The following is a 23892-nucleotide window of genomic DNA, read 5'->3' as shown; positions in this document are numbered from 1 at the left end:
ACAGGAAACATGTTCAAGCATATTTATTCATATAATTTACATACATTTGAAAACAAAACGACAACAGACTTTTTACTCAACCCTCTACAATATACAATAGATGTTGCAGCAATAGTTAAAGACACATTAAAATATTCCAAATGTGAATACAATGATTCTAAACAAGTCTATACAGCTACTTTGATTGCTCCGAGCGTATGTACAGCGGCTTGCGAAAGTATTCACCCCCCTTGGCATTTTTCCTATTTTGTTACCTTACAACTTGGAATTAAAATTGATTTTGGGGGGGGGGGGGGTTGTATGATTTGATTTACACAACATGCCTACCACTTTGAAGATGCAAAATATTTTTTATTGTGAAACAATAACTTGAACGTGCATAACTATTCACCCCCCCCCCCAGTCAATTCATTGTAAAGCCACCTTTTGCAGCAATTACAGCTGCAAGTCTCTAGGGGTATGTCTCTATAAGCTTGGCACATCTAGCCACTGGGATTTTTGCCCATTCTTCAAGGCAAAACTGCTCCAGCTCTTTCAAGTTGGATGGGTTCCGCTGGTGTACAGCAATCTTTAAGTCATACCACAGATTTCACTCTCAAATCTCTGGAAGACAAACAGGTTTCCCTCAAGAAGTTCCTTGTATTTAGCGCCATCCATCATTCCTTCAATTCTGACCAGTTTCCCAGTCCCTGCTGATGAAAAACATCCCCACAGCATGACGCTGCCACCACCATGCTTCACTGTCGGGATGGTGTTCTCGGGGTGATGAGAGATGTTGGGTTTGCGCCAGACATAGCGTTTTCCTAGACAGCCAAAAAGCTCAATTTTAGTCTCCTCTGACCAGAGTACCTTCTTCCATATGTTTGAGGAGTCTCCCACATGCCTTTTGGCAAACACCAAACGTGTTTGCTTATTTTTTTCTTTAAGCAATGGCTTTTTTCTGGTCATTCTTCCGTAAAGCCCAGCTCTGTGGAGTGTACGGCTTAAAGTGGTCCTATGGACAGATACTACAATCTCCGCTGTGGAGCTTTGCAGCTCCTTCAGGGTTGTCTTTGGTCTCTTTGTTGCCTCTCTGATTAATGCCCTCCTTGCCTGGTCTGTGAGTTCTTGTGGGCGGCCCTGTCTTGGCAGGTTTGTTGTGGTGCCATATTCTTTCAATTGTTTAATAATGGATTTAATGGTGCTCTGTGGGATGTTCAAAGTTTCAGATATTTTTTTAGAACCCAACCCTGATCTGTACTTCTCCACACTTTGTCCCTGACCTGTTTGAAGAGCTCCTTGGTCTTCATAGTGCCGCTTACTTGGTGGTGCCCCTTGCTTAGTGGTGTTGCAGACTCTGGGGCCTTTCAGAACAGGTGTATATATACTGAGATCATGTGACAGATTATATGACACTTAGATTGCACACAGGTGAACTTAGTAACAAGTAATTATGTGACTTCTTAAGGTCATTGGTTGCACCAGATCTTATTTCGGGTCTTCATAGGAAAGGGGGTGAATACATAAGCACACACCACCTTTGTTTTTTTTAAATGTATTTAAAAAAATTTAAACATGTAATTTTTTTCATTTCACTTCACCAATTTTGACTATTACAGGTTGTAACGCAACAAAATAGGAAAAATGCCAAGGGGGTTGAATACTTTCGCAAGGCACAGTATAAATATATACAGTACCAGTCAAAAGTTTGGACACACCTATATTCCACAAATTAACAAGGCACACCTGTTAAATTAAATGCATTCCAGGTGACTACCTCATGAGGCTGGTTGAGAGAATGCCTAGAGTGTGCAAAGCTGTCATCAAGGCAAAGGGTATTTAACACTTTTTTGGTTACTACATGATTCCATATGTGTTATTTCACAGTTTTGATGTCTTCACTATTATTCTAGGTACAATATAACGTACGATATAGACTGAGTGTACAAAACATTAAGGACACCTGCTCTTTCCATGACATAGACTGACCTGGTAAATAGTAGTAGGTGGTAGTAGGTGCCAGGCGCGTATGGTAGTAGGTGCCAGGCGCCCCGGTTTGAGTGTGTCAAGAACTGCAACGCTGCTATTTTTTTTTAACACTCAACAGTTTCCTGTGTGTATCAACAATGGTCCACCACCCAAAGGACATCCAGACAACTTGACACAACTGTGGGAAGCATTAGATCAACATGGGCCAGCATCCATGTGGAACGCTTTCGACACCTTGTAGAGTCCTTGCCCCCCCGAATTGAGGCTTGTTCTGATGGCAAAAGAGGGTTCAACTCAATATTAGGAAGGTGTTCCTAATGTTTTGTACACTCAGTGTATACTGTATATATCCTCCTACACACTTTCTTGTGCAGATCTGTTTAACATGTACGATATATAACTTATCCTGCCTCGGAATATGGAATGACTACTACAGTAGCCACATTTACAAACTCTCTTTCGCAAAAGAGAGAAGAACAAAACAAACAAGCAAGCTCAAGTTATTGGTTCTCTCTTCAGCTAAGCAAGGTAAACATGAGCAAACAGTAACACTTGGAGCACCTTGTTATGAAGCCTTATAAGGGATCATAGCACCTTAGAATGTGCTATGAATATGTTAAGGCATAACACCTGATAATGTTTCTAAAACTATACCATTCACATGTGGACAGGCCTCATTTTCTGTCAAAACCAGTGATCAGGAAAATGGTAAAGTCAGATACTGCATTCATATGATGATACTGTCGCTGTGTCAATAAATAAATACATCCTCCATACTGTACATTGTAGGAAAGGTTTTCAGCCAGATTGATTCACGGAGAGGAGAGTGAAGTCTAATGGTTGTAGATGTGTTGACTTCCAAACAATACATAGAGTCAATGTAGGTTACTGTACAACTGGTAACATTAAATGATACATTTTGGAACGGTATGGAGATAACATTTGACAGAAATCTTTCATTTACATAGATATGGACATAAACGTAGACGCCATTGAGGAAATGTTAAACACCACACATCCTCACACACTATCCTAGAGCTCTTACATAAGGGGTTTTGTAAAGGTAGACTGACACAGGTGTCTGTAAACCATGAACACAGATTCAGAAGAAGAACGAAATTAAATACTGAACAATGAATCGAAATAGATGATTTTTCCTTTGCTTTTCCCTGCCCAGTTATTGGTGGACTTTGTCTGCACTTCCAACACATTGCTTTCACCTATTCCGTCCCACTGGGCAAAAACTGGTTGAATCAACGTTGTTTCCACATTATTTTAACAAATAAATTCAGTGTGATGACGTTGAATCAATGTGGGAAAGTAATTGGATTTGCAAGAAGGGAATTTTGGCTTTTTTTCAACTAACTTTTAACCTAAAGCCAATGGCATGGTGATATTTTATGTTGATTTCACATTGACTTCACGTTAGTGGACAACTCAACCAAATGGAAATCAAAAATACATGTTTAACTGACGTTTGTGCCCAGTGGGGTGTTTTCAGATCAGTACAGATGACGAGGGGAGACACCTTTAGACTACTGACGTCTGTCACTCTCTCCCCCTTTCCTCTTCTTTACTTCTCTATCACTTCGTACTCCAGGTCGACGGCACCATAGCCGTTCGTCTTGGCTAGTTTGAGGTTTTTAGCGATGCCCAGTTCGCTGCTCTCCTCCTCCAGCATGCCGTTCCTGGCCGCAAACATCTGGCTGATCTCCACAAATGTCTTGTTCTTGGTCTCGGGGACGATGAAGAAGACGTAGACCGCCACTGCCATGCACACACCGAAGAACACCAGATAGCAGTAGGCCCCTGCCGACATCTGGGGGGTGGAGAGAGTGAGTTTGTTGAATGAATTGAATTGATTATTAGAGGGAACAGTAACAGAACACAATGCGAATTGGATCTTCAGACGATGGCACTTATTTAATAAAAACATTTGCTACTATACTACCGATATACTACTGCTTTACTACTACAGATGAGTTTGAGGGAATAGGGAGCTGGATTGAGAGCTGTCGCGAAAAAGGCACGACTAAAATGCCAACATACAGCGGTAAAACGTGTGTACAGGAGTAATTATAGTCCAGTAGTTCTGACCTGTAGGAAGGGGAAGACAAAGCCGATGGTGAAGTTGGACAGCCAGTTGAGGCATCCAGCCACGGTGTAGGCAGCCGGACGATGGGACTGTTTAAACAGCTCTGCTGTAATCAGGAAGGGTACTCCAGCTACACAGGGACAGAGACACACAGACAATGAGACACATTGGCTGCATTTAGACAGGCAACCCAACTCTGATCATTTTTCCACTTTGACCAATCAGATCAACTCATGAAAAAGATCTGATGTGATAAGATCTGATTGGTCAAAAGAACAATTAGTGAAACAAATATCAGAATGTGTGAACATCGCCATAGTCTACAAAAATATACTTTTCAAGCCATGATAGAATCACATCATTGGCTACTAGTTATAGTCACATGTGAAGTTGGGCAAAACTATCAACCCACTGATATTGATAACAGCAAGACATTAGAGTAAGGATAGTACATTGAGGATTGAAACCACCATTATATTCCATCGATGTAAGACAGATGATCTTAATTTGATCCGTATTGTCACAGCCAAATAATCCTGCAGCAACAGGATTTGAACATTTAGTCCATTATATTGCCTGATTGGTGGTTAGGCTATTAGCTGGCCAAAAGTAGGCTACATGAAAAGTACAATATTGTTAATATAACCATGTGTTAGTGTGGGTTTTCTGTGAACTTATGTAAGTCACGAAGCTCATCTGAAAATTCTCTGCAACAAAAGAGTGATCAAATTAAGGTTCTACATCTGTATCTCAAAACGTTAACTCTATAATATGTAGAATCTATAGACGGTTTCATTGCTCCTAATATCTAATTCATCATGGTTAGAAATGAGAGATATTATGAATGAGGAATAATACATTAGTAAAAGCCTAATGAACGTGTCAAGTTAAGTCCTCATTATTTGAGCATGATAATGACATGGGGAGAAGGCTTGATAATATAGTCAATAAGTAGGGCTCTGCAATTTGTCTACATCTGCAGTACTAAGTATGAGCTCCTTCACATTGTTTATGGAAGTTTGTGTCTCAAGGAGGCATATTCATCACACACACCAAAATATTCATTATGAACAATGAGCCATTGAAAAGCTAATTGCGGCAAACAGAAAATCCTCATCTGAGCTTGATGTATGGATTTTGCCTGCTTGACGGATTACATGATGTAAACTAGTGTTGGTCTAATTCATCATGCTTATAGCCACCATCAACATTCTAATAAACTGTTGCGTTCAGCCGACGAGCCCCAAACAAATGGGTGTAAGAATGGATGTTCCTGTTACCGTGGCAATTAGGATTTCCTCATTTAGTGGATTAATGAAATGCAATAGAGTAGGTATTTTTGTTGGGTAAACAGCGGGGGAGTTTTGGCTGCCTTTCCTAGAGCACTTCTATATTCCACCACCAGAGAGCAGTGTTTCCTAGTTAGAAAATAGGCTGTGTCTATTGGAAAAAGTGGAATGTTCAAAGTGCTATAGGTATCCTAGAGGTTAAGAGTATTGGGTCAGTAACTGTAATGTTTCTGGTTCGAATCCCTGAGCCAACTTGGTGAAAAATCTGTTGATGTGTCCTTGAGAAAGACACTTAACCATAGTCTCTCTGGATCACAGCATCTGCTAAATAACTTTAATGTACTTCTTAGAGTAGCATTATAGCCCCTTGTGCTAAAAGAGGAAGTACCCACTCTTCTATTGAGAGAGATATACATCCTGAGTATAGAACCTTGTTTTGAAGCAGAGAAACAGAAACAGAGACAGAGATAAACCAACAAGCAGACCACCAGGGTAGATGTCTTACCTGGTCCTATACAGAAGCCAGCGATGATCCCCACCACACAGGCAACACTGATGTAGTGGGACTTAATGGGCAGCGAATGGAAGCATAGGACAGTCATTATCAGAGACCATGGACAGTCATTACATTACAAATAGACTGACTGGTTACTGATTATACTCATTAAAGAGACAGTCAAAGACACAGACAGTAACTAACAACAAAGAGAGTCTGCACGATTCAGACTAATAGTAATGAAGATTGCATTGTTCTTCTATAAACTGACCTGAAATCAGATTCTCTTCACAGAAAATGCAGAATTCCAGGTCTGGTGAACTGATCCTAGACCTGTGTCTATAGAGGAAGATTCATGGGTAGATGAACATACCTGGAACATGAGGGAGAGTGTGATCCCTGCACAGCAAATTCCCATGAAGGTGAATCCACCAATCATCAGAGGTCTTCTTCCCAGCCGTTCAATGGTGAAGCACTGGAGGCGGGACAGAGGAGAACAAGTTATATCTATTGGCCAACGACTTAACATGTCAATGTTATGCTGCTGCATGGGAAAAATGGCCAACTGCTACCCAGAGACTGTGTTTCTTGAAATAGCTCAGCACCCAGTAGTATGTCCACTGACCTATATGTCTCTTTAGAAACTGTAGTCATGGGATGCATCCCAAATGACACCCCGTTTCCTTTATAGTGCACTACTTTTGACCAGGGCCCAAAGGGGGATGTATAGGAAATAGTGTGCCATTTGGGACAGACACGGTCTAAACCAGAGCTGTACTGTATAGAATGTATACATCATTTACTGTATATAATATAGCTGTGGTTTGACTATAGTATCTCAGTGGATATGCTTAACAGTTCCTGAGGGCCTTATAGCTAAGGTACAGGCTTGTCCAAAAGGAGTGTGGAAGTGAGTATTACCACCAGACAATAATAACACCTCAGACTAGAGTAGGCTAGCTAATGTTAGCCTGGTTAAACCAGACTGAATGCTTCACTCACCTATGAGAGCAGTTTACAGTCTGGTGAACCAGGCTTAGCTAGCATGCTCAGCTGTTGTGCTCACAGTAATCCAATGACAGCTTGCTTACCCCTACGCATCCAGCGATAACCTCGATGGCTCCGGTTCCAACCGTGGTGTACTGGATCTGAGGGACTGGGATACCTGCGTTCTCAAAGATGGTGTTGGTATAGAACCAGATCTGAAGAGAGAGAGCTGTAGATCAGTAGCTGAACTGAGTAGTGAACATGTACATTGTTGACTACACATACTGTAGGACTACATCTTTGTTGCATTGTTCTTTGAATACTCCATTGTTCAGTGTTCCGGGCTGTACAGCGCTTACCTCATCGACAGCAACATTAGTAACTGAGTGTACATATTAAACATGACCGTCTGTTTTAACCTGGCTAAACAAATATGCAACGTTCAGCTAATGGTCATTCTGAAGCTCTTATTATTCATGGCTGATTCATCATAATTGCTGTCATGACCATCCTAAATCCCATCTGTCAAATCAGATATATTTAATCAATGCTGTGGTCCAGCATGTCAACGTTGGCTTATAGTATTCCCAGTGAAATGAATGAATGTCGTTCTCATTCGTCATACTTCACTACAACACACATCCTCTAATACAGACAAGATCAGGAAAAGTAGATGAAATGCACACATAGTTGGTTTCAGTAACCATTCATACACATACATGGATTTTTCCACCCACTCATGGAAATATATATATATATATATATATATATATATATATATATATATATATATATATATGTTACATCCACACACTGGTATTTGCCCGTCCCTGTGTAGAATTCTGATTGGACTTCTAGAATCTAGTATTACCAAGCAGGAAATGGGTTGTAAAGACCTCCTCGGAATTTAAAAAGGTGGACATTGGGGTTCTTTGACATCCCGTTAGAACTGTTGTGCTCCGTGTCTGGAACAGCTGGGACAGTAGAAAGCAGCATAGCGTGGCCGTGCTGTGAAATGGGGAGCAGCATGAGACCATGTACACGAGTGCTTATCCACATGGTGCTGAAGGGCCAAGGGCCCATGTCACTACGACCAGTGTGTGTGTGTGTGTATTGTACAGTAATGAGGACCGGTGTGTGTATTGTACAGTAATGAGGACCAGTGTGTGTATTGTACAGTAATGAGGACCAGTGTGTGTATTGTACAGTAATGAGGACCAGTGTGTGTATTGTACAGTAATGAGGACCAGTGTGTGTATTGTACAGTAATGAGGACCAGTGTGTGTATTGTACAGTAATGAGGACCAGTGTGTATTGTACAGTAATGAGGACCAGTGTGTGTATTGTACAGTAATGAGGACCAGTGTGCGTATTGTACAGTAATGAGGACCAGTGTGCGTATTGTACAGTAATGAGGACCAGTGTGCGTATTGTACAGTAATGAGGACCAGTGTGCGTATTGTACAGTAATGAGGACCAGTGTGCGTATTGTACAGTAATGAGGACCAGTGTGTGTGTGTGCGTATTGTACAGTAATGAGGACCAGTGTGTGTGCGTATTGTACAGTAATGAGGACCAGTGTGTGTGCGTATTGTACAGTAGTGAGGACCAGTGTGTGTGCGTATTGTACAGTAGTGAGGACCAGTGTGTGTGCGTATTGTACAGTAGTGAGGACCAGTGTGTGTGCGTATTGTACAGTAGTGAGGACCAGTGTGTGTGTGTATTGTACAGTAGGAGGACCAGTGTGTGTGTATTGTACAGTAGGAGGACCAGTGTGTGTGTGTGTATTGTACAGTAATGAAGACCAGTGTGTGTGTGTGTGTGTATTGTACAGTAATGAAGACCAGTGTGTGTGTGTGTGTATTGTACAGTAATGAGGACCAGTGTGTGTGTATTGTACAGTAATGAGGACCAGTGTGTGTGTGTATTGTACAGTAATGAGGACCAGTGTGTGTGTGTGTAATGAGGACCAGTGTGTGTGTGTGTGTGTGTGTGTGTCTAGGGTGTATTGTACAGTAATGAGGACCAGTGTGTGTGTGTGTGTGTGTGTGTGTCTAGGGTGTATTGTACAGTAATGAGGACCAGTGTGTGTGTGTGTGTGTGTGTGTATTGTACAGTAATGAGGACCAGTGTGTGTGTGTGTGTGTGTCTAGGGTGTATTGTACAGTAATGAGTCATGCCCCTGCTTTGTTCTAAGTGAGGCTGTAATATATAGTGGTGGTGGTGATAGGGGCATAGGGTGTATCCACACACAGGGACATACTCTCTCCTGCATGTATGCATGAATGTATGGACAAACACACACAGACCCACCGCGTCGATACCAGACAGCTGCATGCCGATATTGACCACCACTATAGTGATGACCTGCCATCGGACGCTCCGGTCCTTCAGCAGACCGATGACCGACACTGTCTGGTCCGAGGACATGGACCGCTGCTCCTCCTGCATCTCCTCGATCTCTGCCTGGATGTTCACTTTGGACCGGTACCACTTCAGAGCTGGGGAGAGAATTTCACTTTACTAGACTGGTGAGTACAGCACAGCTAGGGTTGTATACCGTATGGACAGTATTGAAATACCAGTCTTTGTTGTATTGGTCTGTGGTTACAGCTTTCCCCCAAAAAACGAACAAACAGAAAATATGCATCTCTCCGTATAATACTCCTTACAATAGCAATTCAGGTCTTTTACAGTCTACTCTATGTGCCAAGAAAAGAAAAAACTATCAACTACATCCTCCTAATGGACGGAGCCTCCTCACCTGTGATGGTGGCGTGGACATTCCTCTTCTCTATTAGCAGGTACCGCGGGCTCTCTGGGAACCATGGCAACAGCATCAGCTGGAACATGGTGGGGATCACCACAAGAGACAGGAAGAGGGGCCAGTGCTCTTCCTGTTGAGGGGTTAGAGGCCAAAGGATATAGGGTCAGCAAGATGTCAATATGAGTTTCTTAAAAAAAAGATAAAATGTTTGAAGGTAGGAACTCTGGAATAAAAAGCAGCCAAATAGTCTGCTGAATGGAGACCGTAAAAGATGAGTCTACCACGTGGGTCGACACTATTGACTGATCTGATTACTGTAGAACTGGGACACACTGCAAATTTATTCAGATCACATTCCTTGATAGTTCTGCCTTGAGAGGAGGATATCATTTCTCCAAAGAAAAGTCTTGAATAAAATGAATGTCACATACTCTTCTCTCATTGCAGAGTACTTTTAATATACCTCCAATGTTTAGGCCTCACCAGCACGTCACAGGGTGAGTTGATTCTGTTAAACTGAGCAGTTGATTTGGGCCCAGTACAGGGCCCGGAAAGTTTGGGGGGGTACTACCCCCCACATTTCTTTTATAAATAAATAGGTCTGAAAATAGAGTGACATATCATTTGAAAGACATAGCCATTGTCTTTTTGGAAATTGAACTAAAATCTTACTGCTGGCAATGTCATAAGAATCTCTCCCCCCCACCACCGCCCCCCATAAAGGCCATATATCATGGACATATTCAAAGAGTATGCAATGTAGGTCAAGTCACCAAAAGTGCAAACATTTAGTATGCATGGAAAGGATACACCCTGATGGTCAATATAAAGCAATGAATTTCTTTCTCTATCCACATTACCTTGTATGCATCCTCCACATGCATCCTTAACTCTCATTTACAATAGGAATAGTGAATGGGAAAATAATTTAGACGTTTCTTCACTTGTTTGTGTCTTATTTTTGATTGCTAGGTTAATTTTAAGATGTCAGATTTGAAAATCCGTTCAGCCATTTTGGAACAGTGACTCACTACCCTAACCAGCCGCAACTGGTTTCATGTGGCCATGAGACGTCATGTGTTCTCGTATCTAGTGCACGAACTAGGAATCAGACAGGGGATACATTTACATCAATGGATAGGTATAGACTTCATCTTTCTCTTCATATGCATATAATTCCTGCAATACGAAAAATGAAGGCATGGAACTTTGCACAAGCCCTACGCTTTTAAAATGGCTGTGTTCCTATGGAAATGTGTGCATGTTTAGAGTGTCACCATTATTTAAAATATATACATATTTTTTGGGAACAGTAATTGGTGACATTTTATTTCAAGCCTTTCATGTCTTATTCCTCCCCCCCTCCGTGAAGAAAAAAACGGAAAAAAATTAAATAATGTACATTTCAAGGGGTTTAGGCCTGCTGCATCTCGGGCTCTGTCTTAGTCACATTTTTTTCACCTTTATCGGAATCACACAGTTCTTAGCATGTGATTGTAGGATTTATAGTTTGGAAATTCGAAATGTACTTTATGAGGGTAGTATACAATATTATGCGAGGTTTAGAAAATACCACCAGAGGGCGTCAGCGTTTAAGAGGTTACATTTCGTTTGTCTTTACCTCACCAAAAGCTCTATCTATTTACGCCAAAGAAAAGACCAACAAAGAAGATTAACTATGAACTCAGATATTAAGGATAAGATTTTACTGCACCTTTCCCAGTAGTTCATGTAGACCCAGGATCTGAGCGATGAAGACTCCTAGACAGATAAAGATGCTAGGCACGAGGCCCAGGAAGCCTCGCAGGTTCTTAGGTGCTATCTCCCCCAGGTACATAGGTACCACACTCAGAGAGATACCTGGAGGGAGGGGAACAGAGGTGAGAGGTCATAGAGGTTCTTAGGTGCCATCTCCCCCAGGTACATTTGCACCACACTCAGAGAGATACCTGGAGGGAGGTGGATATGGACATTACACAGATCAGGTTCAGTATTAGCAGTTACCCCTACAGCTAGCATTGTTGCTGATAAGAGCTCAGTGTTGTAGAGCAACAGAAAGAAGCCCTGATTCATTCAGATAAGTAAAACCCAACACACAGAAATGCATATATCAAATGTATTCATTTAAAGCCCTTTTTACATCAGCGAAAACCCAGCCTAAAACTCCAAACAGCAAGCAATGCAGATGTAGAAGCACGGTGGCTAGGAAAAACTCCCTAGGAAGAAACCAAGAGGAATCAGGCTCTGAGGGGTGGCCAGTCCCCTTCTGGCTGTGCCGGATGGAGATAAGAGTACACGGTCATTAAGGCTAGATCGTTCAAGATGTTCAAACGTTCATAAATGACCACCAGGGTCAAATAATAATCACAGTGATTGTACAGGGTGCAACAGGTCAGTACCTCAGGAGTAAATGTCAGTTGGCTTTCATAGCCGAGCATTCAGAGGTCGAGACAGCAGGTGCGGTAGAGAGAGATGCCTATCCATACTTGCGTCAGGTGTCAAGTTACATACAGTATGTGTTATGAATGCCTTATGATTACCCCCTCAAATAGTGTTTCCTCATCCTTAACATGTTAAGGACGGTCGGACATAATGGTATTATTCTCTGTTGCATTACCTGAGTGTACCCCTGTGATGAAGCGTCCAACAATGATCATCTCTGGAGAGCCGAAGGTCCTGCTGAAGCCCATGAAGGCTCCAGCTATAAACACCAGACATGTGATTCTCACCAGGGTCCCTTTCCTGTAGACAGCAGGACAAGCAGCCTGAGAAACCTTCTACAAACCTTAAACCATTGGCTTCAACATACTGGAAGTACAATATCATCACACCGAATTTAAATGTAAGGTCTTGTAATGCAAAGAGATGTAGCGTAAGTATGCATAAATGTCTGAATGATTTCCAACATATATCCTTTTCTACAGAGTAAATCAATAGTTTGATGTTTGACCAGTTTTCCATTGACTTCTTTTCCTTTCCCCCCATTTTCACAAAAATCCTTGACATTAGTTATATTGACATTACAGTGCCTGTAGAAATTGTACACACCTTGAACTTTTTTCACATTCTGCTGCCTTTTTTTCTATACACATCTAAACAACTTACTCAAGGTTTGAATATTGCTGCCCATCAATGATTCCCAACCAAATTTAATGAGCTTGAGCAATTTTGACCAAAAACAAGGAATATACAATATGTTCTCCTAAGAGTTGTGCAAAGTAGACAGAATCTTTTTCTAAATGATTCACAGCTGTAATGGCTGCCAAAGGTGCTTCCATAAAATGTTCTATAACTTTCTTCCACTTTGAAAATGTGGAGTAGGTTGTGTCGATCTATAGGAAAATATATTTTAATCCATTTTTAGATTGAATTTTAAGGCAGCAAAATGTGAAAAAAGTTCAAGGGGGTGTAGACATTGAGGCACTTGCACCAACAAGAGTGGTCAGAGACGAATGTGACTGTCATTTAGTTGTTTACTGATCAGTCAATGACGTTATGTCAATGACGTTATAAAAACAGTCGCACACTCCATATGTATAACCTCCCAGTAATTGATTGGGTAACCTCCCTCTGTAGTAGTAGGATCTCCATGTTACCTCCTCTCCTTGGTAGAGCAACATGCTCAATACCTGTGTATTTGAGGAGATGGGATGGTTAGCTTCAACAAAGTGAGCTGCTACAGGATAGTCAGTGTTCTTACACCTGATTGAGCTGCGGTGTTCAGCTATGCGTGGTTTTAATTGTCTTTTCGTTTGTCCTACGTAGGCTTCCCCACATGTACAGGTGATGGACTACTCCCTTGGTCTTGCATGAGATGATACTCCCAACAGGGATCTTTCGACCTGTATGTGGGTGTCTGAAGAAGGATGTTTTGTAGTGCTATTGCACTGTGCACATGATCCACATGTGTAGTTCCCATTTGGAATGGGTGTGAAGAGTGTCTGAGTGGGCAGGTCAGATCTCATTAAGCCATCTTCAATATTGCGACCACGTAATTGCACTGTTTGTCTACATAACCTGGTTCAAGCATTCATGACATTACCCTGAAGAAGGCACAGTGATGGTGCAACGTTCGTGTTTTTTTTTTAACCAAATAAATGACTGGGAGGTTATAGATATGGACGGTTCAACTCTTTATTTCCATAGCTTACAGTTTATTCTGTTAGTCAGCACCACTACACTAAATCATTTTCTCTGGGTGTGCGCCAGCTCATGCTTTTCATTATGTCAATGACGTTATTTATGGCTGGAGGGGCAAGTCTAAGACTTGGGGCTAAGTCTTACCTTCCAAATCTGGTGACTAGTATGCCCACCATGAGGCTGCCCGCCATGCCCCCGATGGCAAACACAGACACGGTGACGGAGTAGAACAACGTAAGCTTCTTGTCGTCCAGACCCGTCCCGGTCCTTGCTACCATCGTCTGGTTATAGAATGCCTTGATGTACTGGGAGAGGAGGAAGAGAGGGAGGAAGAGTCAAACATACCGTAGATACCATGTCAAGTCAGAAGAAATTGCTAGAAGCAGACACCATTGTCTGGTTCTAAAGCTGCTTCGTCAAATCACATTTTATTGGTCACATACACATGGTTAGCAGATGTTAATGCGAGTGTAGCGAGATGCTTGCGCGTGTAGTTTCGACAGTGCAGTAATATCTAACAATTCCCCATCAACTACCTAATACACACAAATCTAAAGGGGTGAATGAGAATATGTACATGTAAGTATATGGATAAGCGATGGCCGAGCGGCATAGGCAAGGTGCAATAGATGGTATAAAATACAGTATATACATGTGATATGAGTAATGTAAGATATGTAAACATTATTAAACTGGCGTTATTTAGAGTGGCATTGTTTAAAGTGACTAATGATCCATTCATTAAAGTGGCCAGTGATTGGGTCTCAAAGTAGGTAGCAGCCTTTCTGAGTTACTGATTGCTGTTTAGCAGTCTGATGGCCTTGAGATGGTACATAGAAGCTGTTTTTCAGTCTGATGGCCTTGAGATGGTAAATAGAAGCTGTTTTTCAGTCTGAGGGCCTTGAGATGGTACATAGAAGCTGTTTTTCAGTCTGAGGGCCTTGAGATGGTACATAGAAGCTGTTTTTCAGTCTGAGGGCCTTGAGATGGTACATAGAAGCTGTTTTTCAGTCTGAGGGCCTTGAGATGGTACATAGAAGCTGTTTTTCAGTCTGAGTGAGGCGAAGAGAAGGAGAAAGGGTAGAATGTAGATAAGTCATAAAGACAATAGAGTCTAGAAGTGATGGGATCAACAGACAATACCCAGGCCTTTATTTTCTAACTATTTACATGTGTCTTTTGGCATCGTTATATTTGTCTGTAGCGTTTTCGTTCGCTTTTAAGAGAGATTATGAAGGAAAATCTATTTTCTCTCAATTTCAGAGCAGGTATATACACAGTGCATTCGGAAAGTATTCAGACCTTCCCTTTTTCCACATTTTATTATGATACAGCACCCCAAAAGACTCGAGGGTGTAATCACTGCCAAAGGTTCTTCAACAAAGTACTGAGTAAAGTGTCTGAATACTTAAGGTATTTTTATTGAAACATTTTTAATAGATTTCTAAAGACTTCTAAAAAACAATTTTTGCTTTGTCATTATGGGGTATCGTTTGTAGATTGATGAGAATTTGTATTTATTTAATCAATTTTAGAATAAGGCTGTAACATAAAATGTGGAAAAAGCCAAGGGGTCTGAATACTTTCCGAATGCACTGTACGCCTGGCTATGCACTATAATACAATTATGACAATGGGGGCTTAAACGCTGTCATCTGACATCAGAACAGAGGTCAGAAAGGGCCAGAGAATAAGGTAACCATTACAGACTCATTGAGTTAATGACTTAAATCACTTGGCTGTAAGTTGAAGTCAAATCCGATTAGTGAGCTCATAGCCTAATGTACAGTATACTGACAGATATATGTCACTCCACTTCCTTATTTAAAGTAACACAAATGATGTTTGAGGTTTGCACATAATGCTGTTCCAAAAATCCATGCAGCATACTGTATAGGTGAATCGTCATGTACACGTCATGTACAGTACCACCAAAGTGTTGATCACAGAACACTTGTTTGGGTGCTCTCCCTTTAAAACAGACGGGCAGATATCCTTTAGCTGGCCCTTTGATAAAGCAGATGACACATTTTTTCAAAATGAGTCATTGGAGGGTTTTTGGATCATAATGTAGGAGAAAGAATGAATCCTCTCCCTTTTGGGGAAAAATTACACATTATGAAGTCAAATAGACCACATCCTAGTCTTCCATGTGACTATACACTTGGGGGGGGGGGCTATCTAGAGCCTAAAAAGGTTCTTTGGCTGTCCCCATAAAATAACCCTTAGAAAAATTATTTCTGGTTGCAGGTAGAACCATTTTAGGTTCCATGTAGAACCCTTTCTACAGAGGGTTCTACCTGGAACCAAAAAGAGTTCTCCTATGGGGACAGCCAAATAACTTTTTTGGAACCCTTTTTTTCTTAGAGTGTACCTCTCAGTTCACGGCTAAAATTCAATTCCAGGTCCTCCTTTCCTGTCCTCTTTCTAATACTGGCCTCTCCTTCTCTAATGACGTTATTGTCTCAGAATCAGCGTGGTGTTACTATTATGTCATTAATTCATTTTCTCTGCCTCTCCCTAGCCTTAGCTGAAACATAGCAGCAGAATACAACTCTCAGTGGAAGAGACAGACCTGGGTTCAAATACTATTCGAAATCATTTCAAACACGTAAGCTGGGCTTGATTGAGCTTGCCTGGCACAATGTAACCAATAGAATAGTTCCAAAAGTGCTAAACTCACTCATCTGACAATCCGGGTAGAGTAAAACAAGCGGGCAAAGTATTTGAAAGATTTCAAATCGTATTTGAACCCAGGTCTGTGAATGGACACTACAGTCTCGTGACAACCCATTTGGCAGGAAAGAAGGTCATTGATGGTCCTGATTCCCCACATGACTTCCACATTAGTGCCAAAAGATTTGTTGGTGTAGTGTCGGCCAGTTTATCCTGCTTGTTTTCCAGATGTGAAAGACTAGGTTGTGTTTTGGAGCCGTGCAAATTTCAAATTATACTGCATGTGCACTGTGGAATTTGAAGCAAGGACAATGAAAGGAGGGAACCAACAATTGGAGCAGGGGATTGTGTGACAGGGATGTAATCGATAAACATTCCTAAAATGGCTGTAAAAAGAGGGCGTGGACAGATTTGACAATGGGATTGAAATGAAAAACATTGCAATATCCATCACTAAAGAAAACAACCCTGTCATCATCATCATCATCAACAACAAGAAGAACAGTAACATCAGGTATCCTTGAGACAGGGAGGTGGTAGCATTTTCACTCATCTTACCGTGCAACAATGCGTCCTGTATGGCCTGATTTGCCCAGGTGTCTGTGGGTTAGAGATGAGTATGATGCGTCTCTTCTTTAACGCCCAGGAAACTCCGATTCAAACTCCCATTAGACAGCTCTGCAAGCGGCCAGCGGTGGGTAGCCTAGCGGTTCGAGTGTTGGGCCAGTAAACAAAAGGTCGCTGGTTCTAATACCTGAGCCGAAAAGGTGAAAATCTACTATGGCTGACCCTGTAAAAACTCAAAATTCACTGTGTGACAATAAAAACTTTTTTTTTTTTTTATGTACAAGCAACCGAAAAATGCCTATTCGTCACCGCCAATGTAAATCACTCATTAATGCGATGCAGAAGTCAGAAGTCAGCTGAATATATTGGAGGTGCCGAAAATGTTGCTTGTACATTTTTACTTAGACCTTTTTTTTTTTTTGGCCGTAACGGGAGAACATTAAAATTCATAGCGCTTGCAGAGCTGTCTAATGGGAGTTAGACAAGAGACACGTCATACTCATCACCGTCATCTCTAACCCAGAGACACTGGGCTGATTCAACTTCAGATTCTAATACCAATAGTCGCTGTGGAAATGTGCGATTATATTGTCTATGGAAGTGCACGTCAACGGCCATTGTGTGTTATGTTTTTATGCCGCCATTTTGTCTCCCTTAAATCAATTTAGCTTATGAGATCCCTATCCAAGTCTAAGATGGAAAAGCTCTGCAGTAGCAGGCCTTACAACGTCAACCGTTCCCATTGTGGAAGTAACACGGTCTAATGTGAGGCTGATTTACCATGGCTGACTGAATTGACACAGTTCACACTGAACCGGTTCAACCATCCAGGTCAAAAAAAAAAAATCTACCACAACCAGGAAATCAGGCGACAAGACTCATGGCTCGGCTCACGGGTGAAGTTTCCCCTGGGTACAGACGTAGGATCAGCTTCCCCTCCCCTAATGTAAACGTTAACCAATAGTGGGGAAAATGCAAAAATGACCCCAGATCAGCAATTTTACACTACTCCCATGACTTTAGATGCGAAGAGAGTAGTAACACGGCGTGAACAGAATACTCATGGTGGTAAACCTATACAATACATATGGTGTCTTAGTTTGTGTAGCTCCTATGTTATATTCCACTAACTACAGTACATATGTACTTATAAAAGGATAGGTTCTGTCATGGAGTCTGTATATTCACAATAGGTTCTGTCATGGAGTCTGTATATTCACAATAGGCCTATTCCTGTTGACTGTATGCATCTCACTGAAATTGTATATTTCCCTATTCACAACCATTTCAGTGCATGTGGGCCTGCAATGTCTTACTGCATTACTATGGTGCCTCCTACCTCTGCAGGAGAGTTGACCACGGCCAGGTTGTAGCCATAGAGCATGGAGCTACCGAACGAGGCCAGGAAAGCCACGGCCAGCAGCGACTTGGTGAGAGACTAGAGGAAGGAAAAGATGACAACATTAGGAGATGCTATACAGGTGTAGGGTCTTCATTTGATCATCCTGTTGCTCCAGGATTATTTCCTGATGTGAGAAACTAGTCAAATTAAGATCCTACACCTGTAGGAAATAGGAACACTGCAAAACTTGATGAGAAACATTCAAGACATCTGATAACAATTGGATAATTTGATCATACAATATGACCAGGGCTTTTTCTGAGCACATACTGACCAGGAAAACCCCTAGGCCCTGGTTATCAGGTAAAACTCAGGGTCCTAAATACACTCTTAGAAAAAAAGAGATCCAAAAGGATTATTTGGCTGTCCCAATAGGATAATCCTTTTTGGTTCCAGGTAGAACCCTTTTGGGTTCCATGTAGACCCCTCTGTGGAAAGGGTCCTACACGGCACCCAAAAGGGTTCTACCTGGAACCAAAAGGGGTTCTTCAAAGGGTTCTCCAATGGGGACAGCAGAATAAGCACTTTAGGTTCTAGATAGCACAATTTCTGACCCATATATCTATGATCGTTTCATTAATGGAGTCATGTGGTGTAGGCCTAAGTGTTGGAGAGAACAGTACAAACTGACTGTAAATACTACAAAAACAGGTCATTGGGCATTTCAATAGAAAACATACATAACCATAGTTCATTATGCTTAATGATGATTTAAAATCAACCTGTCAACATAACAGCTTTCTGTGATGTACAGAACCAGTTTTCATAGGGAAGCTAACCTGAATGTAGCTACACTACAACGCTTACAGTATAGTATTATTGATATGAGCATTAAACTGTAGGTTACACGTCATAGATCAGTTCTGGATAAACATATCTGCAATGCAAGCAATTATTAAGTGAAGTACACAACTTTTACTGCTACTAGGCTACTTTAACAACAACTGCTGCCACAAAGTGTGTTGCTATAGCCTTGTGATAGACTTGTGACAAATCGAGTAGCTGGCTGGCATGCAAGATTTGGGTGCCGAGATTAGTGCCACTATACAATGACAGCATAGTGTATACGGGTGTCAGAGTCCGAAATGGTCCATTTCAATTCTATCTGTGGCCGGATTAGTATGGAATTATGAGATTAGTACATGATTTTGCATGCACAAGCATTTAATACATCAGAGAGCTGTACTGTACCTTGGCCAGACCTGGGTCATGTTCATTGGGCACGAAACAGAAGATAATGGATTGAAAAAGGGAGGGACAACCTGGACTTGTCCAATAAGAATACTTGTTTTCTTTCTCGGTTGAAAAACTTTTTTATTATTAATCTGCATGAATGAATACAGCCCTGGTTAGTCAGCCTGCTGGAATTGGTCCAACCCTCGAATCAGTTGGAAGCTACTCAGCTACCACCTGCCAAATACAGAATTACTGTACACATTTTCATGTGTTTGTTTTTTTCCCAACATGGTGTAGCAAGAAAAGGCTTGAGGAAAAGTTTAAAAAAAAAATAAAAAAAAAGTTGTAAAAACTATAAACATCTAAAATTGGTTATGGACAAACTTGACAGTTCAATTAAAAAAAATGTAATCTAAATGTAAAGTTGACAGAAAATCCCATTACAAGGCCAAACTCTATTCTATTATTCAGAGTGGGACAGAATCAGAGTAGGCTACTAGGACCAATAACTACCAGAATCTTTGTGTCAGCATATAAGCTAACTACATGAACTTGATTGATGGCCTGCAATGGCTTCTTGATAGCTAGCTATAAGGTTGGGAACCTACTGTAGCTGGGCTAGCTAAAGCCAACTTCATAACATATCTAGGTGGCTAGTAGCATTACAGAGAAACACAAAATTAAAACAAAAAATATATTTTGTCATTTTAAAACAGGAAAAATCTGAGGGGGCACGTGCCCGTGCCCCAATGGGCATGACGGCTCTGCATAAACTGAGACATACTAGGCTAAGTAGAAGTACTGTGTTATTGTATTCCTGGGAGTGGTGTAGTAGTCAGGAGCCCTGCCTGAACTTAGTCCCCTGTCCAGATGCTGAATTCCAGCACAGCCAGCTTAACCGACACCCCCAGTACACAGGGTCAGTAGCTGAGAGGATTTAACTATACCCTACTAACCAAACTTAACCAAACCTCACCAGGAGTACAGCAGAAAGCAACAGAAGCTGCCATATTGCTTTTGGGAAAGTCAGCTGTGGACTATAGGTATGGGGGTGAATGGAGGCATAGTACAACAAGAGCTAAAATAATGATCTGGATATGATAGGCTACAGCTCCACAGCAGGTGTACAGCCTATAGCATGGCTACAAACACTGAAGATATACTAATATTTGTATTGAGTATATGAATAGACGTGTAAACAAAGTACCCAGGGCCATTTTATAGTTCCGTATAGAGGTCATAATACATTTACATCAGGATGTTTTGAGTCTAACAGATCAGATATGGAGCTCAATCCAAAACAAAAGCTGTCCTTGTCTAAACTGCCTATAAAGATTACTCAAACACCACTCACGTAGTTTTGAGGCTTCCTCTATCTTGCGATCATGGTAAAAACAAACAGGCAGACAAGGCCCTGATTTCAGAGAAGTTAGGGTGAACAATAAGAGGCATAGTGGAGCATGGCTAGCCTAGGAACCTAATTCAATCTTTAAAAGGGCCAGCGGGAGAGACTAACAGACAACCACACATGAAAACAGCCAAAAAGAGACAATGCAGCATTGTAACATCCAATAGGTCGCTCTAGTCTTCTGACAAGCCTGGATTCAGTGGCTTGTATTGAAGTTCATAAGAGGCTTTAACTACCTTAAAAAAACACATTTGTTTCCATTAAAAGTCCCAGTGACTAGGTATCCACATATAAGCTAAAGTTGCAGCAGTTTAGATGTTCTGATGCTTTAGCTGGTCTACACGAGCTGCATTCCTTAGTGAATTGAAGGCACTGGCTGAGAGATGAATGCAGAGAGGTTTAAACCACGCAGCTGAATGTACTGTAGGCTACAACACATGCACAGTAATGTGTATTGGGCTAGGGTTTGAAGTCCACTACAATAGGCCAACACCTTTGCCATGCCATCATAGACATAAAATCTGAAAGTAAGCCATACTGTATATAAGCCATATTTGTAGCCTACCATATATGGCCATCAAAGGGAAATGGCAAGCATGCTTTTAAGGATCAAAAATATATTGAAAGCCAGTTACACTACACATTGAAGATCTCATATTCCCTATAAAAATGGAAAAAGTGACATACTTGTAGAGAAGGCACAACTATGTTAGAAAAGTGATGAAAGAAAATCTAGTCAGTCTTTGTATGAAATAAACAAAAATCTAGAGGAATCATCAATAAGCCAATTATTAAACCAGAATCAACACTTACCCCCACATATTTCCCATCTTCTGCTAATAACACTTCCTCTGCCATCTATGAACTCATCAATAAATGCTCCCCTGGGTTTTCGTTGCAGTTTTAAGAGAAAGGAATGTTAATCCTACAATATTTTTTATACCACAGGCATCTGCATCCATGTTATTTTGGGTGGAAAGAGGCGGGTTTTGATGACCGACATAATTGAGAAGTTGTGAAAGCTTCTGCCTACCAATCCGCAGAGCAAAGCCTACAGGTCCCTCCCAGTACCACACCAACCTCCTCGGTTCTGCTTGACAGACTGCAGGCCGTCACATGATGGTTGTCAGCGTGACTCTCCGAGGCGAGGGCGACTACCATAGTGAATTCAATCAGCTTTGCCTCCTTTAGTGTGTTAAGAGCCTTCTGACCAAAACCGACTGGAGGTAAGACTCATAAGTGCATTGAAAAAAAGACCTAAAAGGACAACAATGCTTCTTGCTAGTCTAAAGTGTATTATTGTAAAAAAGAAAAACACCATTAAAGGCCTACACTCTACAATGTCCTTCATACATTTAGGCTATACATCATTCTCAAATTGTCATTCAGTAGACACTAACAAGTGTGCTGCGAGTCAGGAAGCCAGCTCAGGGAGTGCGTGTTGTAATAACTAAAATGACCACAAACAATGCACCAATATGAAACAGAGTCAATAACCCCTGAGGAAAGAACCAAGGGGAGTGACAGATATAGGGAAGATAATCAAGGAGGTGATGGAGTCCAGGTGAGTGTCATGAGGTGCAGGTGTGTGGGATAATCAGCAGCCTGATGACCTAGAGGCCGGAGAGGGAGTATACGTGACACACTGATTCACAAACATTGTAGATAGGCTAGCCTATTATACATATCATTTAATGTGTCAAATTAAATCAAATGTTATTGGTCACATACACATATTTAGCAGATGTTACTGCGGGTTTAGCGAAATGCTTGTGTTCCTAACAGTATAGTAGTATATCACAATTCATGTACAGTACCAGTCAAATGTTTGGACACATACTCATTGCAGGGTTTTTGTTTATTTTACTATTGTCTACATTGTAGAATAATAGTGAAGACATCCAAACTATGAAAAAACACATATGGAATCATGTAGTAACCAAAAAAGGCTTAAACAAATCAAAATATGTTTTATATTTGAGATTCTTCAAATTAGCCACCCTTTGCCTTGATGACAGTTTTGCACACTCTTAAGATTCTAAAATCAGCTTAATGAGGTAGTCCCCTGGAAGGCGGTTCAATTAACAGGTGTCTTGTTAAAAGTTAATTTGTGGAATTTCTTTCCTTCTTAATGTGTTTGAGCCAATCAGTTGTGTTGTGACAAGGTAGGGTTGGTATAGCCCTATTTGGTAAAAGACCAAGTCCATATTATGGCAAGAACAGCTCAAATAAGCAAAGAGAAACGACAGTCCGTCATTACTATAAGGCGTGAAGGTCAGTCAATCCGGAACATTTCAAGAACTGAAAGTTTCTAAGTGCAGTCGCAAAAACCATCAAGCGCTATGATGAAACTGGCTCTCATGAGGACCGCCACAGGAAAGGAAGACCCAGAGTTACCGCTGCCGCAGAGGATAAGTTCATTAGAGTTACCAGCCTCAGAAATTGGCAGTTAACTGCACCTCAGATTGCAGCCCAAATAAATGCTTCATGGAGTTCAAGTAATAGACACATCTCAACATGAACTGTTCAGAGGAGACTGTGTGAATCAGGCCTTCGTGGTTGAATTGCTGCAAAGAAACCACTACTACAGGATGCCAATAATAAGAAGAGACTTGCTTCGGCCAAGAAACCCGAGCAATGGACATTAGACCGGTGGAAATCTGTCCTTTGCTCTGGAGTCCAAATTTAAGATTTTTGGTTCCAACAGCCGTGTCTTTGTGAGATGCAGACTAGGTGAACAGATGATCTCCGCATGTGTGGTTCCCACTGTGAAACATGGAGGAGGAGGAGGAGGATGATGGTGTGGGGGTGCTTTGCTGGTGACACTGTCAGTGCTTTATTTAGAATTCACGGCACACTTAACCAGCATGGCTACCACAGCATTCTGCAGCGATACGCCATTCCCATCTGGTTTGCGCTTA

General features: G+C 41.4%; 1 protein-coding gene across 2 annotated transcripts; it reads right to left on the bottom strand.

Moving 5' to 3' along the window:
- Window positions 1-2463: 2463 nt before the first annotated feature.
- Window positions 2464-22453, bottom strand: LOC115178445 (solute carrier family 2, facilitated glucose transporter member 9). 2 transcript variants are annotated; one of them, XM_029739627.1, is made up of 12 exons: window positions 22052-22453; window positions 18325-18423; window positions 13887-14047; window positions 12220-12344; window positions 11317-11462; window positions 9600-9732; window positions 9149-9336; window positions 6940-7050; window positions 6222-6323; window positions 5858-5918; window positions 4066-4193; window positions 2464-3787 (listed from the first exon to the last, which is right to left on the bottom strand). In XM_029739627.1, the coding sequence occupies exons 1-12, from the start codon at window positions 22130-22132 to the stop codon at window positions 3542-3544; spliced, it is 1581 nt and encodes a 526-aa protein (XP_029595487.1). In that variant the 5' UTR covers window positions 22133-22453; the 3' UTR covers window positions 2464-3541. The 2 variants fall into 2 exon arrangements, with proteins under 2 accessions (XP_029595487.1, XP_029595488.1); XM_029739628.1 differs by having other exon boundaries at window positions 21785-22063.
- Between the last annotated feature and the right edge of the window lie 1439 nt (window positions 22454-23892).

This window comes from Salmo trutta, chromosome 38 (assembly GCF_901001165.1).
Source record: "Salmo trutta chromosome 38, fSalTru1.1, whole genome shotgun sequence".
Lineage (NCBI taxonomy): Eukaryota > Metazoa > Chordata > Actinopteri > Salmoniformes > Salmonidae > Salmo > Salmo trutta.
The sequence above is the reverse complement of the archived record's forward strand: the minus strand, read 5'-3'. Positions and strand labels throughout refer to the sequence as shown.

Excerpts from the sequence above, each read along its gene's own strand:
- LOC115178445 (XM_029739627.1), bottom strand. The coding sequence starts at position 22,132 with ATGGTAGTCGCCCTCGCCTCGGAGAGTCACGCTGACAACCATCATGTG. Across the intron at positions 12,345-13,886 it reads CTAGTCACCAGATTTGGAAG|GAAAGGGACCCTGGTGAGAA; the intron begins GTAAGACTTAGC and ends TGCTGTCTACAG. Across the intron at positions 11,463-12,219 it reads CATCACAGGGGTACACTCAG|GTATCTCTCTGAGTGTGGTA; the intron begins GTAATGCAACAG and ends CCCTCCCTCCAG.